At 41.9% G+C, this 17,887-nt stretch overlaps 1 protein-coding gene across 7 annotated transcripts in view; it reads left to right on the forward strand.

Annotated features, from left to right (window-relative positions):
• The first annotated feature begins 889 nt into the window (after positions 1 to 889).
• The window catches only part of MAP3K15 (mitogen-activated protein kinase kinase kinase 15), a 135,266-nt gene continuing 118,268 nt past the window's right edge, over positions 890 to 17,887 (forward strand). For all 7 annotated transcript variants that reach the window (XR_016444157.1, XR_016444159.1, XR_016444158.1 and 4 more), the window contains exon 1: positions 890 to 1,254. Coding sequence is in view for 4 of the 7 variants with exons in the window: in XM_090062613.1 (XP_089918739.1) it covers positions 972 to 1,254 (283 nt within the window). In the remaining 3 variants the exon portion in view is untranslated. The remainder of the gene's footprint in view (positions 1,255 to 17,887) is intronic.

Genomic DNA, 17,887 nt, shown 5'->3' on the forward strand with positions numbered 1-17,887 from the left:
TTATGAGCAACTTGCAAAGAGACTCTTGTGGACCCAGTGGGACGGATTTCCCCCTTCAGCTTCCTCTGTGCAAAAATGAAGTTTATTTTCTACCTATGAAAAAAACGGGGGGTCGGACTCGATGATCTACTGAGGTCCCTTCTGACCCTAACACCTATGAAGCAATGGGGACTCTTTACCACCTTTAATTTTCCTTGAGTGGGAGGAAGTGCATGTGTGCCCAAAAGCCTGCAGAAACATGTTTTTTTTTTTGTGACATCGTAGTTGGCCTAATAAAAGGCATCATCTCTGAACCGAGAGGTCTAGAGTTTTGCATTTCTTAATGCGGGTGTTCAGGAATCGAGGCCGTGGCCTGTTTGGTCTTAGCGCAGAAGCACACGCAATGTTTGGGTAGAGACATTCCTGTTCTCCCCAAAAGTTTGTGCAAGATGGACCTGCCTAGGACTTGGAGGGGAGGGGGTGATTCACAGAAAGGCTGGAAAGGCACTTCAGTATGTCTGCATCCTTTTCGAAATGTCTGTCCCAGAACTGAGCCAGTCACTAGTGGTCATGTTAGCAGTGCTGTTTACAGAGGCAAGATCACTTCCCTACTTGAATCCCTTTTTCCACACTGAAGTGCACACAAACTTTTTAGCTTAAAAACCCCCCCAAACAACCCCCCTCAAATAGTCGCACCAACTTTTGTTCTAGGCTTCTGACTGAGATTGAGTTAACGGAATAAAAGGTGCCGCCTCAAAGCTTGTGGTAAAACCGCCCCGTGAACAGGAAGGGGGATGTCGTGTCCCGGAGGAAGGCTTGAAGCGAGAACAGCGGTGTCTTGCCTGCCTGTCCCTGTCCGTCTGCGGCCGGGCCCTCCCCCCACCCCGCCCCGCCCCGCCCCGCCCCAGGTCGGCCGCCTGCTCTCAGGGCTGTGCCGGGGCCGGGCTGCCTGCCGCTCGCCGGGGCTGCGAGTGCATGCGGCTGGGGGCACCATGGAGAGCGCCGGGGGCAGCAGCGCGTCCGACCCGCCGCCGCCGCCACTGCCGCCGCCGCCGGCGGGAGAGGGCGAGGAGGCGGCGGACTTGGGCGGCCCGCGGCGGCGCTCGCTGCGCGCCGTGTACGTGCTGGCCGAGAGCGGGCCGGGCGCGCCGGAGCGCGGGGCGCGCCACTGCCTGCTGCGGGCCTGCGAGGCGGAGGGCGCGCACCTCGCCACGCTGCACTTCGGCCAGCTCGACTTCGGCGAGACCGCAGTGCTGGACGCCTTCTACGACGCGGGTGAGCCAGCGCCGCGGGGCTGCGGTGACGCCTGGGTTCTTGGCCAACTTTGCCAAGGAGTTGGGAACAGTTTTCTTCGCAAGCTTTCGGCCCTTCGGCAGGCTGAGGAAGCACCTGCGGTTGTTGGAGGAGGTTGGGGTGGGGTGGAGTGTCCTGGTCCTGGATGGAAGGAATAGTCAATAGAGCCTGGCATGCAGGCAAGGAAGCCAGTCTGTGAAGAAAGCACTCAGTGAAGATGAAGGGTTTTTTCAACCCAAAAGCTTGCTAAGAAACTTTGTCCAACTGTTGAGTTGGTCTAATAAAAGGTATCGGATTCACCCAAAGAACTGTGCCTGCCTATGTGCTTAGACCAGCATTTCCCAACCTCAGAGAATGGGTTACAGTGTGACAGTTCAGTGGCAGAGGCAGGGGAAAGAACGGCAGAAAACCTGCCCAGGTCCCTGCCAGTTTGGCCTGGGGGGAAGTTCTTTTGAGACTCCAGTGCTGCCAATTGGCGAGGAGGATGTGACTGAGGCACCCAGTCAGGTGTCTAGGGAAGACTATTATCTGTGCCACCTCAGAACACCGGTTCCTTCCATCCAGGGTCCCCTCTTCAGCTGCATGCAACTCTGTTGGTTCAGAGGGAGGCAAACTCCCTCCCTCTCCTTTCGGAGTACATCTGGCCAGTTCTGCTGCCAACCCCACTCCGCGTGCACAAGTTCCATCCTCTCCTCTTCAGGTATGCAGTGGAGGCCTTGAAGCTGCAATCTTCTTGCTTAGTAGAATCCAGATGGGAGTTAGGTTCCTAACCCTCCCTGCAAAGATGAGGGTTTGTGTGGGAGCATCCAGACACATGGCAAGCAACCAAGTACCTTGTTCCTCTTTATGAAACCCACTATGAATCATGCAGACTGTAACACACCCAGGTATGCATGACTTGGGTTCTGTTGCACCCTGTTCCACAACGTGAAAGTGTTATGAGCATATTGTTGATCACACAGACATTCCTGTTCTCCCCAAAATTTGCGCAAGATGGACCTGAATAGGACTTGGAGGGGAGAGGGTGATTCACAGAAAGGCTGGAAAGACACTTCAGTATGTCTGCATCCTTTTCAAAGTCTCTCCCAGAATTGAACCAGTCACTAGTGATCATGTTAAGATTACACTACCTTTATTTTATTTACAGCTTGCATTGAGAGCTCATGTTAATACAGCAATCTGTGATCCCTCTTCTGGGCCCGACTTCTTGTGGCTGCTGCTTTCTGAGATAGTGGATGTGAACACAGGACGGAACAAATATGGAGAAATTTACGCTCAATTTTACTCCCCTGTGCTCCACCAGTCTTTGTACTATCTGCATATTTAACTAGGGTTTTACATAGTCATCTACATTGTTGGTAAAACATTAAGAAATGCCCAACCAAGAACTGTTCCAAGGGAGAGTCTGTTAAAACAGTTCCACTCACTGTTATAGTCTCATTAACATCATCTTGAGATCTGTCAATCAGATAGTTTTTAATCCATCTAATCTGTGCCCCAGCATTTAAAAAATCATGTGGTACTTAGTTACCTACCTTGGAAAAGTCCATGTATAGTACTACAATATATGAACATGGGTGTCTTTATCAATCAGACCTGCAATCCTGTTAAAGATAGCATACTTGTGACAATACTTACCATTCATTAAGCCATGCTGATTGTCATTAATTATATTTTTAGAGCTAGCTCCTTGGTACCATTCCAAATTTACCATGTTCTTATCTGGTATTGATATTGGGCTAACTGTCTTTTACCCTTTAAAATATTGGAACTGCATGGGAAGTCCTCTAGTCTTTTGGTATTTCCCCAATTTAAGGTATGTTAAAATTAACATTAATAGTTTAGAGAGCTCCCTTGACTAGCTCTTTTTAGGACACTTATGTTTAAGTTTTGTGGGCCTGTTGATATAAAAAATAATATATTCTTAAAAGTTATTGCCTCATCCTCCTTGGTTACTGGTGGGAAGCTTTTTGTTCGACCTATGTCATCATATGGGGTGGCTATTTCCTCCTGCTTGATTTGTTTCAAGTTCACAAGTGCTTTCTTTTTGTCTTTTTTACATTGCCATTACAAGCAAGCTTCACCATGGGTTTTTTTTTTTTTTGGTTTGAACATTTAATAAACCTACTAGTCTTCAGTTATTTCATCAGTTCCTTTGGCTTCTCTCATCTTTCACAGACACTTTAACTTGCAACTGTGCAGCCCCTTTTTTATCCTGTATATATAAACTTTTGTTTGCTTTTATTGTCACTTCCTCATCTTCTTTAAATATGAACATTATCTTGCTCAACATTAGCTTTTTTCACATCTGTGGAATTGTGGTTTTTGGAGTATGCAGTAGGATACTTTTGAACAATTCCCAGTTTCTGTTGAAACTTTCCACTTGAAATGTCATGTTCCCAGTCATGCAAGCTTTGGAAAAATAGCCCTTTTAAAATTGCAAGAATATAAATATTCTGTTAGTGTCATATGCTGCTTGCACAAGGTAAATGCAAACAGATTGCATTCACAGATCCCTATGCAACTGCTTCCTTTTTTCTTAATAGTTCAGTGAGGCCCAGTATTGCATTAACCCGCTTTGTTTTCAGGACCTTTTATATAAAGCTGTTATTGTATATTCTTTTTTTAAACTTTAGGAAAGCTTTATTTTTGACCTCATAGGATATCCAGTGAACATTAGCTGTGTTAATAGATTTTCTTCCTGTGCCTTTTGGAAAGATATTTCAGGAGGAATTTGTCTTGTTCCTTAATGAAACTAGGTATGCACTAACTGATGCCCACCAATATCTCATCTCTAGCTAGAACTTTGATTCATAAGTAATTTAGAGCCTATGATTCTGATTCATGTATAGTTCTGTAACAGATAACATTGTTTTTTATATAAAGTACCACCCCCCATCTTCTTTTTTCAATTCTGCCTGTATGGAACACATTACAACTGTGGGAGATGGGCAATACAGCATGCTTGTTCGCTGGCATGACATGGGATCAAGCGTCATAAAGTTGAAACTGGTGTCAAAGTCAAAACACGGTATCAATTTATAAACATTGTACGTTCATTGCAACTTGAAATGCCTTAAGTTGAGGACTGCCTGTAAACCTATAATACCTAATAAATTGTATCATTGTTTTTCTCATGCATATGAACATCTCCAACTCTTCTTGTCATTAATTAAATGCCTAACATTAGTTTATAGACAATTTATGTGCCCATTTGTACATGTATTTGTCATATGAATGGCACCACAAATAGGGTGACCACATGTCCCAGTTTGGCTGGGACACTCCAGGATTCCCTAGTTTGGAGCCAGGCAGTTGGTAAAAAGTCCCAGGCCAGAGTCCAGTGGGGAGACAGAGCAGCATGGTGTGCCAGGCAGGCACCACTGCTCCTGCAGGAGGCAAGGTAGGCAGACTGAAGCAGGTGGCATGTCTTTGCTCCAGCATAGGAGCAGTGGTGCCTGGCAGACTGCCTGCCTGGTGTACCATGCCACTCTGCCTCCCTACTGGACTCTGGCCTAGGACTTTTAACCAACCAACCAGGACTGGGCTATGGAGTCCTGGAGTGTCCTGGCCAAATGGGGATGTATGGCCACCCTAACTGTAAGGCACATATTTGGATGTTTGTACTAAGCTTTCCCTTTTGCTTCATGATTGGTTCTGACTACTCAAGCTAATCGTCACCTGGGAGGTTTGTATCCTGCTACTCGGTGGAGGCTGTCAGAACCTTATGATCTACCTCTCCATAGTAGGTGTCCCAATATTCACCTGAACAGGTTTTTTCCTCTATGGTGCTTAGTTAACCAACGTTTCACTTCACTTCTCACATCTCTTGCTCCAGGTACAGAAACGATTTGCAAGATCATCTGGTTTGTGTGTGTGTGTGTGCGCGTGTGGAGGGGGTGGGAGGGTTCATAGAAAAATAGACTGTCTCTCAATACCAAATCCTAAGTCATATATACAGTCAATTCTGTACAGATCAATGATAACCAAATATTTTTATTCTCTTTTCTGGTCAGTGTAAACAACTGGTGGGCTGCTTCATTTTTTGGGGTCCATAGTAAATATCGACATTGTGCTTTTTCAAATTGGCACTTTTCGTCTGATAATTAGCAGATATTTTAAGGACTGAGTATGGATAGAGATTTCTTTTAAGGATGACTTCTTTCTAAGTCAGGTCTTCGGCCCCATGGTTTAACTACAACTCTAGTAGGGTCAATGTGATTACTGACTTCTCCCAGGTGCAGCTCTGGGGAGACATTTGTATGAAAATTATTCTGGACCTAATTCATAGGGGTGAGGAAAAGAGGAGGATGTGTGACAGAGGAGGAGTCAAGCAGGTGTAAACTCAGCGAGTTTAAACTCAACTCGCCTGTAAACTCAGCAGGTGATTTAAAGATGGGCTGAGCAAGGCACTCGCCCCCCCACTTTGAACTTCAGATTAATATTAATTAGGGAAACACCTTTGTTTTGGTTTTCTTTGTTTGAACAACAAGTGGAACCCTAAGGCCAGAACCTGAAATAGATATGGAAGTGGCATAGTTCTTTTTCTGGCTGTTGCAATTAGCACTGAGTTTCTTGTTTCAATAAGCCTTTGTTTTTCTTCTTGATTCGCTTTCCTCTTCCGTCAGTCTCAGTTGCTTGAAAATTTAATTTTAATATCTGAAGTCTTAGCCCCGAAATCAGGAGCACAAACCAAATTTGAGAGAGTGTCTTCTAATGCAGTGGTCTCTGAAGTGGGGTGTGTGCAAGATGATCCATTGGGGTGCGGGAAGAAAATATTAGAACTTCTATTTACATTTATATGTATATAAATATACATATACTGGGGGTGCGTGCTCAAAAATTTTTTACTGATAGGGGTGCACGATCAAAAAAGTTTAGAGACCACTGATCTAATGCATCAACCATGTATATATTATTGTGGGATCTATCCCAGTCTCTCTTTCATCTTTTGCAATAAAGAGATGTGTTGCGTGCTACTGAAGTCTGGTGGTGTCAGGTAATAGTAGGTAATCAATTTTCTAATAAATTGGTATATTTACACTGATCTACATGAACTTGGGTATTTTTACTTCATGTTGGAGTACATCACTTTTCCATTTTTCATCTATGATAAATTACTTTATACTAGGGTTAGGTATTTGACTGGTGAAATAAAGTTCTGTCAATTGACTGGTCAAAATTGTAAAAAACTTCCAATAGGTCCAAATACCTATTAGCTGGAACAAGCACACGTTTCTATTAAGAAATGAGTCAAAAAATACAAAATTTTTTTTCTGTCAAGAAAACTAGAAAAAGTGGGGGTTGGAGAGAGATTGCTATAATCTTTGAATGGTTGAAAAATATGAAGTCAATTGACCCATCAGTTGACAGTATTTGACTGGCTTGCCAACCCTACTTCTTACTGACTGTGTCTGCTATCCAAAACATATTCTCTGTGGTTTTCCTCGTATGTTCCATGGGCTATCTTCTGTAATATCAAATGTGTAAGTATGGGGTTTGTGACTGAGTACTTGATCAAAAATTAGTTATCCAAAATTAGGTAACTAAATGGATCAATTTCCTTTGAAGAATTGCAAGATCAAAGCCTTGTTCAAGTGTTCAAGATGATGGAAGTATTCTCTCTGACTTCCCAGTGCTGTACTCCAGCCACCATGTCACAGGTTGGGTATTACCTAGTCCTGTCTTCTGTGCTCCCTTTGAAGTTGGCCCCTTGGGCAGCCAAGGGTAGGAGAATATGAGAGGCCAGGAGGAAAAGAGGAGTTTAGGAAGTGTGTTGCTCAGTGAGATAGGGCAGTAGAAGTATAAGAAAAGCAAGGGACAAGAGAATAACATATAGGAAACATTAGCTGAGCTTGACTTCAATTTGGTGGTTCAAGTGTGCACTTGTCTTATCAAACCTGTTTTTAATGCCCTATCCTACAGATATTTTGAGTTAATACTTGGTAACAAGTACAGTTGAAATGAATTCCAATGACTGAATGTGTTTACTTCAGAAAGTAGTCTGAAAAAGATGAAGGATTGGTCTAATACAGAAAAAAATACCTGTTAACTTTTAAATTAGTCTCCACATGAGATTAGATTTGTTATTTTGTTGTGCATGGGACAGTTGGAAAATACATTTAGGAATTCTATTTTTTTGTGATATTTCTTGTTGGTTTTATGTCTGCTGGGAGAGTGGCAGGATGAAATGGGGCTTTGGATTTTGTGAAGAAAAAAAAAGTTTTAAGACTCTATCCTCTATGTATGGTGCTTTCAGATACTATCAGGTTTGTCAACTAATCTGACATGAAAATAAAAATCTGTAGTAAAAATGCTGTTATTTAAAATGGTATTGGTGCTTGGCACCAGTTATCCATGCTGAATAGGACTGCATACTATGCATTGCTGTGTAATGGAACAACTGTCCATATAGTTATTAGCAGCCTCTCTGCTTCTGTACCTTTTGAAGTCCTGTTTCTGAATTACTTGTTTCAGATGTTCTCTTTTTATCTAAATGGGTACTTGACTTTCATTCAACCTTTTAAAGTCAATTTGGGACAAGGATATTGTTGTTATGTAAAAACCAAACATTTCATCTTGTTGGTTTTCTTAGTTTTGTTCATGTTCCACAAGATAATGGAGAAATTACCAGCTTTACTTAGTCCGGTGGAGAAGATGTGAAATTCATTACATGTACATGAAGCAAATTGAAAGGATAGTTAGTTAAATATTTCTCTATGTAAAGTAAAAAATTGTGCCTGACTGAAAATAAATGTGTGTAATTTATATATTGTATCTTTAGCTTCTTATACTGATTGACTGAGTGTTTTTGAAGAATAGGGCTGGGATAGAATTGAGTTGGATATCTTTTCACTTTGCAAAACTAGAGGTGGATTAGATTTTGGTAATGACTATAAGATATTGTTCACTGTTCCTTAGTGCCCCTTGTTACTTCTGGCTGAAATAATGACTGCATCTGACCAAAAAAAGAACATAAAATGGATTTAGCTTTGCAAAGAATCAACAAAACTACTGAAGATGAAATTTGTAAAATGTTTTGGAGATGAAGGTTCCAAGTTCAGGGTGCACAGATATTTTATGGCAGCATTAGCACTAGTAAGCCCCCTCCCCGCTCCCTCTCACCCCACCTCCCAAAAGACTCTGTACAACCAATTCCTTCTTTTTCCTTTCACATGACTTTTGCTTTACCTCTACCTTCTGTTTCCTGTAAGGGATGATCTTTGGTCTGTACTGGAGGGCCTCTCATTTTTTTCCCAGCAGCAGACCAGATCCCATTTTCTGCCTACCACTTGGGCCCAGCCCAAGTCTGTTTCCATCAGATATGCCAAAGCTTAAGGATCCCTAAAATATATCAGAGCCACAATCTAGTGGGCATATGTGTTAACCCCACAGAGAGGAAAAACTCAATGCTTCCTCAGATATTCACTTCCAGAAGACTCCACGAAGAGTTTGCTAGCTTGTCCAAATCTTAAGAAGCCAGCCCAGAAACTCTCTTTAATGGTGGCCCTGTCAGCAAAACTTGCCACATCTCCAGCCTCCTCCAAGGCAATTAAGAAAGTAGTAAATGCCTGTGTGCAACAACATGTGATATCAGCCAGCATCCTGGATGCTTCGCATGCATGGTTCATATCAGGGCATAACACAAAGACTGCTCTAGTGACACTAACATAACTTTCTTACAGGCATGGACTCAGGAAAGTTCTCCATGCAGGTCCTGATGGACTTTTCTGCTGCCTTTGGCACAATGGATTGCAATCTACTTCTGATACAACTTTGTGACACTGGAGGAGTAAATGACCCAGCACTGTAGTAGCTCCAGTCTGAAACTGTTGATGACAATGCGTTTAGCAGAATCCACCGATTTTTTTCATTGGAACCTGACGGGCCGCAATGTGAATGCTTTTGCTGTGGCCAAGAAGTAGTAGTGGCTCCAGTTATTTCTCTCAAGCAGAACTTGGTCAGTGGTAATGGGTAACTGCTCCTCTTCTTCCTCAGGGATCTGTTCCTGCTTCTCATCAATATCTTGGTGATGCTACCAGGAGGGATACTAGACTCCAGGGACTTGGCTTCCAGCAGTATGCCAATGATAGTGAACTATGTATCCTTTCCTAACTGGTGTCACCACTACCACTACTAAAATGTTACTGTCCACTAGAAATCAACCCCACCATGTGGAGTGGCTCACTTGGCTGGAACCTTAGATGGAGCAGAGTGATGATGTTTGAAAACCTGAAATGCTTGGAAGAACTAGTCCTTCCATAGTTTCATACTTTCTAGGGTCGGAAGGTACCTGAGTAGATCATCTAGTCCGACCCCCTGCCATGGCAGGAAAGATTACTGGGGTCAAACGACCGCAGCAAGGTGTTCATCTAACCTCCTCTTAAAGACCCCCAGGGTAGGAGCCAGCACCACTTCGCTTGGAAGTTGGTTCCAGATCCTAGCCTCCCTGACAGTGAAGTAGCGCCTCCTGATATCTAGCCTAAATCTACCCTCTGCCAGCTTGTGACCATTATTCCTGGTCACTCCTGGCAGTGCTCGGGGGAACAGGGACTCCCCCAGTGCCTGCTAATCCCCCCCGACTAGTTTGTAACAGGCCACAAGATCCCCCCTCAGCCTTCTCTTTTGGAGGCTGAACAGGTTCAGGTCCCGTAGCCTCTCTTCATAGGGCCTGCCCTGCTGCCCCCTGATCATGCAAGTGGTCCTTCTCTGGACCCTCTCCATGCTGTCAACATCCTTCATGAAGTGCAGCGCCCAGAACTGGACGCAGTACTCCAACTGCGGCCTGACCAGTGCCGTATAGAGAGGGAGGATCACTTCCTTGGACCTGCTCGAGATGCATCTGTGGATGAATGACAAGGTACAGTTGGCCTTCCTGACTGCCTCCCCACACTGCCAGTCCATGTTCATCTTGGAGTCAACGATGACTCCAAGATCCTTTTCCGCCTCCTGTACTGACAAGAAGGGAGTTCTCCAACCTGTAAGTATGGTGCTGGTTGTTCCTCCCCAGGTGCATCACTTTGCAATTTGGCAGTTCCCATTTATCTGTGGTGCAAACCTCAGGGTTTTATTTGATTCCACACTGAGTTTGGATGCAGATTTTTACCCCTTGTTTGCTCAGAAATGTACCTCAGTTTGCTCCCTTTTTCCTGGATGATGACTTTGCTACAGTGATCTATATTTTTGTTACCTCCAATTACTTTTACTTAATCTCCATTAATGGGGGTGATTCGTTTTCCTGTTTAACCTAAGCTGTTTCTTTTTTTGTGGGAATTTTGTTTTTGGGAGGTTGTTAAACATCTCCCCTAATAATATAGTTGTTTTAGTAAAGGGTTACCATATATTCCCTGGACTACCATGCGTAAAACAACACTGCTGATGGTGGCAGAAGGCTGAAGAAAACATGTCTTTTGATACTTGACTTTTATAGTGAGGCTTCTTTCAACAAAGTTTAAAATTATTTGGAAGAAATATCAGATTAGTAATAGAATCTTTTTGGAAGACATGATTATAAACTTTAACTATGAAGTCCTAAACTTTTACATTTTTATCTGTCTATAGATACTGTGAAATAGATAGATACTTGGAATTACTATCCTGAAATATTTTGCAGCTTTTTTTTTTTTCATGTATTTTGTTCTCTCTTACATCCTTGTCAACTCATATTTGATTGGATAGAAGATGCTAATCTATATTACTGCATTTTTTTTCAAATGTTTTTCTTAAATGAGGATGGCCAATGTGTGACCTGAAGGAGCTGTGCAGACTTGGCAGGCTTTGTTTGCTAGCCAGCCAAGGTATTCAACATTAAATGATGTGCGACTCTCAAGAGGTTGGGTTTGAATAATTACCCCTTTTATTTTAAATGATAAACCCAACATTTGTCTGTTCAGCATTTTTATATTACTTTCTTGGTCTAGAACTTCTTTTTGCTGCATTGGGAGATGGAAAGTGAATAGTATTTCCCGTGCAAATTGATGAACACCTGAGTTTCACGGAAGTTAAAAATATTCCATGAACAATCTTCTTTATGGTACTTCATTATATTTCACTTTTGGATATGATCCACCTTTGAAAGTACATTGCCATCCTAAAAGTTAAAAAAATAAAGTTAACCTTCCTCAGACCACAAGAAAGCTTCAGCCTTGGTTCAAACTGGAGTTGTTTTTTTATGTTTTAAACTAGTTCACTGAGACCTAGTCAACACTGCAGTTGAAATATTCTTATGTAACCCACTGCTGTGGACAAGTATGCAGTGTCTGTTTTTAATTTAGTGCCATTTTCCCCTGTAGTTAAACAGAGCAGAGAAAAAAAAGATAGACCCAGCAGAATAAATAGACTATTTTACCTTTGAAGAGAATTGGAGACTAGTGTTCTGAATTCAGTGGTCAGCCACAATGAAGAGTCAGTAGTTAGAATTCCAAACATTCATTTGTAACAGCAGTGGCATATTATCCAACAAATACAGTTCTTGTTTGTGAATCGCTAATTATTCACTCGTGAATACTTATCTGAGTATTTGCTTTGTAGCTCAGATGGACAGTTTTGATTGCTTATGTGCCTAGTCAATTTAACTATTTTCTGTTCATCAGCAACTACACGTGATTGGCCCCCTAAATGGCCTAATGTCTCTGGTCTCTATTGGTCAGCTGATCCTTTTTAAACCAAAAGTAAATGACAAAAAGCAAATAACTATTTGTATTGATTTCTGAATACAGGTCATTATAACAAATATAGGAACTTCCCACATTCGTTTGCACAAATGTTAGCGGATAACCAAAAATAGGAAACAAATGTGAGTGTACCAAATACAGAAGTTGAGAGAGCCAGGTAGTATTCACTCAGTTCCAGTGGGCAAAACTTGATTGAATCTAGAATGGAGACTAGAGTATCTTTATTCTTTTTAAAAATAAGATTGACGTATGCTGATTGCACAAGTAATGGGGATGTCTTTTACCAGTGTTAGGAGGTGTTCTGTAGATAGAAGACTAGAATTCCTAAATTTGTGGCCTTTAAAATGTGAGCCATGCATAGTGATGACTAGAAGGTAAGAAGGAATGATTTAGGTGGACTATTGACAAGATCTTTTTTTCCCACCTGGCTTATTTAAGTTGGAGCCTCTGGTTTTTTTGTTTTTTTTTTTAAGATGCAAGAACACTTGGACCGATTTGCTTTTCAGAGAGGTTTAATAAGAGTGCTTCTGAATATCAGACCTTAAATATCTTTTTGCTGGACAACAGTTTTTATGGGCGGGGGGAGGGGTGTTTTATTTTGTGGTGTGTGTTTATTTGAGTACTTGATAAATTCAAGGGGTGATAATCTCAGCCAAATTAAACTGATAGGAATACTGCAACTGTTTTCACTTGAAACCATGATTCATCCAAGGTGTCTTCAGGATACTGGAGTATACATAACAATTAGCAGTAAAACCCCAAGTCATCTGTCAATGTCTAGCAAGTAAACCTTTTTAAACAGATAGATTTTATCTTTGTGACAAGCACCAAATGAATGGCCCTGCAGGCCAATTACTTTTTAGTTAACTGCTTGGTGGGTACAGCATTGGTGTAACATCAGTGTCTATCAGTACATCTAAATTCAAGTCATAATACACCTAGGAGCAGGAAAGTATAGTTGTCATACATACTAGTGTCTGGTTTCTTTAAATGGGAATGCCAGGTTCCAAGGCAAAGCACTGAAAGGGGAGGAATTCTCGAATTAATGTCACCTGTACAATGTTAAGTTGGCCACCTTGTACCTATGCCTGTTTAATTCCATGATCACTGTGTATACCACAGGACCCCTCACCTCCTTCAGTAAGTGGGTAGTAATTCAATATTTGTTTCTGCGTCCCCTCTCCCATTCATTTGCAACCTCATGCATTTTTATGCACATTACCCAAACCCTAAACTGAAGAGGGGAGATGAAAACTAAATTGAAACTCTGGTGCTCTCAAGTTTTGTAACAGAAAATTTCACAGTTGTTAACATTCTTATTTATATTCACAGTATACCTGTGAAATGAGGTGGCATTATTCTCATTTTACTAATGGGAAACTGAAATATAAAGATTAAGACTAAAATAATAAAAAATCCACTCATTTTTGATGCCCAAAACTGATGATACGATGATGAGATACTTAAGGCCCTGCTTTTTTCACAGAACTTCTGCACTGCATATCACTTCATATATTTAAAGGACAGCTCCAACTGAAATTGTATCTAGCCCAATTGTTGTCATGTTAGGCACCCAGAAAGTAAAGAATGCACATTGAGGGCCAGATTCAGTTACACTTGTGAGGTGTGTAAGTGGATTTCAGGGCAAGTGTGATTCTGCTCCATCCTACCTGAGTCCTTGGGAAAACTGTTGAGACAAAAAGTTAGTTAGTTGGTTCTCTTTTTTGTGACATCCTCGTAAGGGTAAGATGGTGGTTGTTACAAAAGTAGATGCACTAATGGATTTTCAGTGACCAGAGTAGGGTAGGATACCATTGCCCTTAGGCACAGCTGAATGTAGGTGGAATAGAATCTTATTCCCAAGCGACCTCCGTGTGAAAAATCTTGGTTATATCAGTTGCCCAGCACCACAGAAGAACAACATGGCAAAGGCAGGTAAAGAATTCAGTTCTTCAGGATGCAGACAACTGAATGACACCATGCAAGCATATTTTTCTCTTCCTGCAGTCTTCTTTGTTCACTATACATCTTCCCTCTTCTGCAGCAAATGAGGTGGCACAATTCCATTCAGTAAATATCTGATCAATCCCAGAGCATTCTCTGGCTGGTTACTGATAAAATTATGTTTTGTCATTTAGGTTAGGATCTTTCTCTTCCCGTTTCAGTTGGTACTGGAATAACGATGAACCGTGCTCTTAGCTATTGAGAGAAGGAAAAATGCCTGGCATACTCTCCCAAGTTGATCAAGGAGCAAAACAGCTGGGCCCTGAATCGGAAGGGAGATATCATGGTATCTTGCATACAACACACACCTTTTCCCCAAAATTCAGCTGCTGGAAAATGGGATGCACATAAGTAAGGAAATACGATAATAACAGTTTCTGACTGCTGGGGAAAGGTTTAAGTAATGCTGTAGTACTGCATCTGGGGCTACCTAGCTATTGGCTGTGGACACTTTCTCCCCTTTCCCTCTCCTCAGTGGGGTCTCAATGGTAGACTAGCATTGCTTACAGGATTGACTAAAATAATGACACTAGAATAAGATGCACACAGAATTCCTAAATCAGGCAGAACAGAGTGCAGAAATTAGGCTAGAAATCTAGCAAATGGAAGTCATGGTGGCAGTCAAAGTCTCTGGATCTTTAAGTCCCCAAGCTTGACCAAAGACCCTGATCCATTAATCTTTGCCTGTTGACTGAAGTGTGCTTGGTGCAGCTGGAATTTTTAATGAATTTCATTGCCAAGCTCTAAGAAGCCTCTCTTGTGCATTTGAAAATTGTAATTTTAATGTGTCCACATATGAGCTCATTTTGCACACTGCAAGTTGAACTCTCTGCCAGATTTCAAATTCCTACCCCAAAGGATGGGTGTGCTAAGATTTTTTTCAGTTAAACCAGCATTAGGAAAATAATTAGCAATGAGCAAAGCAACATATATTTCTGTAACAGATTCTTAAAAGCAGCTGAGTTAATAATAGCGGTACATGCAAAATTTCAACCTAAAGATTTTGGAAGTTATAAATAACTAAAAGCAGTATCTTTAAATAGATAATATAAAGTAGACTTAACTATAGATGTAGCTGCTCTCCTTATAACTAGTATATCATTTTTGTTATCTTTTATAATGTAGCTTTTTAAGAAGAAAATACTCTAATTTGTATATGAAAAATTTCTGCTTTTCTGCTTTTTTTTTTCCTTCATATTTACTTAACTCATATTTTTGGCCTTCATTAGCCAAACATCAATATCTCTCCTGTTCCTAGCTCAATACTTGAAAGAAGGTCTAAAGCTGGATTCAAAGGTTCTATGCTATCTGTATTACTGTTCTCCATTCACCAACTATTGTACATCCTTTTTCACAGATCTGTGGCAAATTGATATTTTTCTTGATTTGAGTACATTAGAGAAAAATATATTTGCTTTAACCCAGTCTTCAGTTGTGACTGTTTACATGAGTGTTACATGACAGGAACACAAACAGATATCTCAAACTGGAAACCACTGTTAATTTTTAAGGGATCAGTAGAGAAATACTTATCATAGGCTGTATTTTCTCACATACAGATTTAATATATACCATATTTTACAGTGTATAAGTTGAGTTTTGAAGTCCAGTTTTTAACTCTTAAAATTCAACCTCCACTTACACACCATATCACTGTCCCCTGTGAGCACTGCTGGGCTCAGCGCTTGGCTGGTGCGGGCTAAGATGTGCCACTCGCAGGGGATGGGGGGTGGGCCTGGCACTGTCTGCTGCGAGTGGTGCTGCTGAGCAGATCCCAGCCCTGTCCCCTGTGAGGAGTGCTGGGCTTTGTGCTCAGCTGGCATGGCCCAGGCCAAACTGCTCGCTGGGGATGGAGGCATGCCAGCCAAGCGCTGAGCCTAGTGCTGCTCACAGGGGATGCGGCTGGGCTCAGCTGGTGTAGCCCCATTCCCTGTGAGTGGTACTGCCTGGGTCGCACCAGTGGAGTGCCAAGCCAAGCCCCATCCCCTGCAAGCAGCACTGCTGAGTACTGAGCCCAGCTGCAGCAGCCAAGCGTCAAGCCTGGCACCGCTTGTAGGGGCTGGGGCTGGGCTCGGCGCAGCGCTTCGCAGCACCGTTCACAGTGGACAGACCCAGGCTCTGAGCTCAGCTGGTGCAGCTCCATCTCTTGGTGATCGGTTGGCGTGGCCCAGGCAGCATCACTCTCAGGGGCTGGGGCTGCACCAGCCGAGCTTCAAGCCCATCCCTGTCCCCTGCAATCAGTGCTGTGGCATGTGTCCACTCCCCGTGTGCCCAGCTTGCAGTGAGGACACGCAGGAGCTGGTATAAGTCAGGCTGTAGCCTTAAGAACAATGAGCCATTAAGTCAATTGACTATCTCTGCTGTCTGAACAGTATTACCACAGTTTAGAGCAGGAATCAAACCAGGATACTTCTAACTCCAGGCAGGAAATCAGTTTTCCTGCTGAATACATGCACACCAGCTTTGGGGGGCAGATTTCAGGGGAGATTTCAGATTTCTGTTGTACATGAGAAAATACGGTAACATTTCATTTTTGTATGGCAGCTCTTTTTCTTGCATGTCCTAATATTCTAGAATCTCATAATTTTATTGTCAGTCTCAGGATAATGGACATTTTGGGGGTGTTTTTATTAGAGCAGTTCCCAGACAGTTGCTGTAATTAAAATGGCTCACTGTTGCATGTATTAAGTCCTTGTACATTTAAAAATGGCTGTGGGATGCTTCATCTAAATGTCATTTGACAAGGTCTAGATAAAATGCTCCTGTGGCCATTTTAAAATGTGTGGGGGCTTAATGTACACGACAGTGAGGCAATGCTGGAGCATTCTAATTAGAATGTGGAGCAGACTCAATCCAGTGCTTTCTAATTGGAACACAAACAAGCATATGTATAGGCAGGCTTTTTTCTTAATGCACTAATTGCTAGAATACAAGGATCTGAAGAAAATTCTAATTTTTCATTAGAAATTTTTTCATCTGGTTCTCAGGGGGGTAAAGAAAAAATTGTAAATCTGAAGCAAGTTTCCTCTGATGAGACAAACTAGAAGGCAAATAAAAATAATCCAAAAAATTGTTTAAAAATTTCATAATTTCTCTCTTTTTTCTGTGAATGCTTCAGATTGTCACTGTTAATCTTTTTCTATCAATCTTTGCTTACTTTATAATTTTTCAGGTGATAATTTTTGGAGTGGAATGATGATGCTGGTTTCAGAATATTCCATTTTGTATTTTAAATTATTAAATATGCCATATTGGTTTTCAGTCCTAAGATCTAAAAAGTGAAGTTTCAGATACCAGTTTCTAATGAGACAATAGATGCCAGTGAATCATGAGGTATATGACGTAGTTCTATTTTTATCTGTGTTCTCCATACTACAAGATGAACAGCAGATGTGATGTTTGGGTACAATTGTAACTGTACACCATAATGCTAGTATATATTTAGAAGGTGTAATAATTGGATAACTTTTTAACTTTGTGTTGAAGTTTACTGTATGGGGGCGGTGCTTATACAGAATTATAGGTATAAGGGATGGAAAATTATTTGCCAGTTTTACCAGTCCTAATGTTTTGCTTGTATGTTATTTGTTTTGCAAACTATCCAGTGTATATTATCATGGATATGAGTAAGAATTGGTGATGTAGTTTCATAAAGAGGGACCTACTTAATTTGCAGAAATCAACAAAAATAAAAACTTAATACAAATAAAATGCTGGCTCCCCACTAGCAGCCAATGGTCCTTGTTTCCAGGAGGAGAAGGTGCTGGCAGGCAGTGTGGCACAAAGGGCAGCAGACAATATGGTGGTTGCCCCCTCATCCCAGGGCCTGTCCGCCAATCAGCACCAAAGGGTGGGGAGGCATGGCATGAAGGGCAGTTGGCAACCAAGATGGTGGCTTCCCCCTTGTCCCTCTTCCTACCCATGCATCTGTGTCAGTC

This window comes from Crocodylus siamensis, chromosome 1, assembly GCF_052110815.1.
Source record: "Crocodylus siamensis isolate JL-2025a chromosome 1, ASM5211081v1, whole genome shotgun sequence".
In the NCBI taxonomy this organism is placed as follows: Eukaryota; Metazoa; Chordata; order Crocodylia; family Crocodylidae; genus Crocodylus; species Crocodylus siamensis.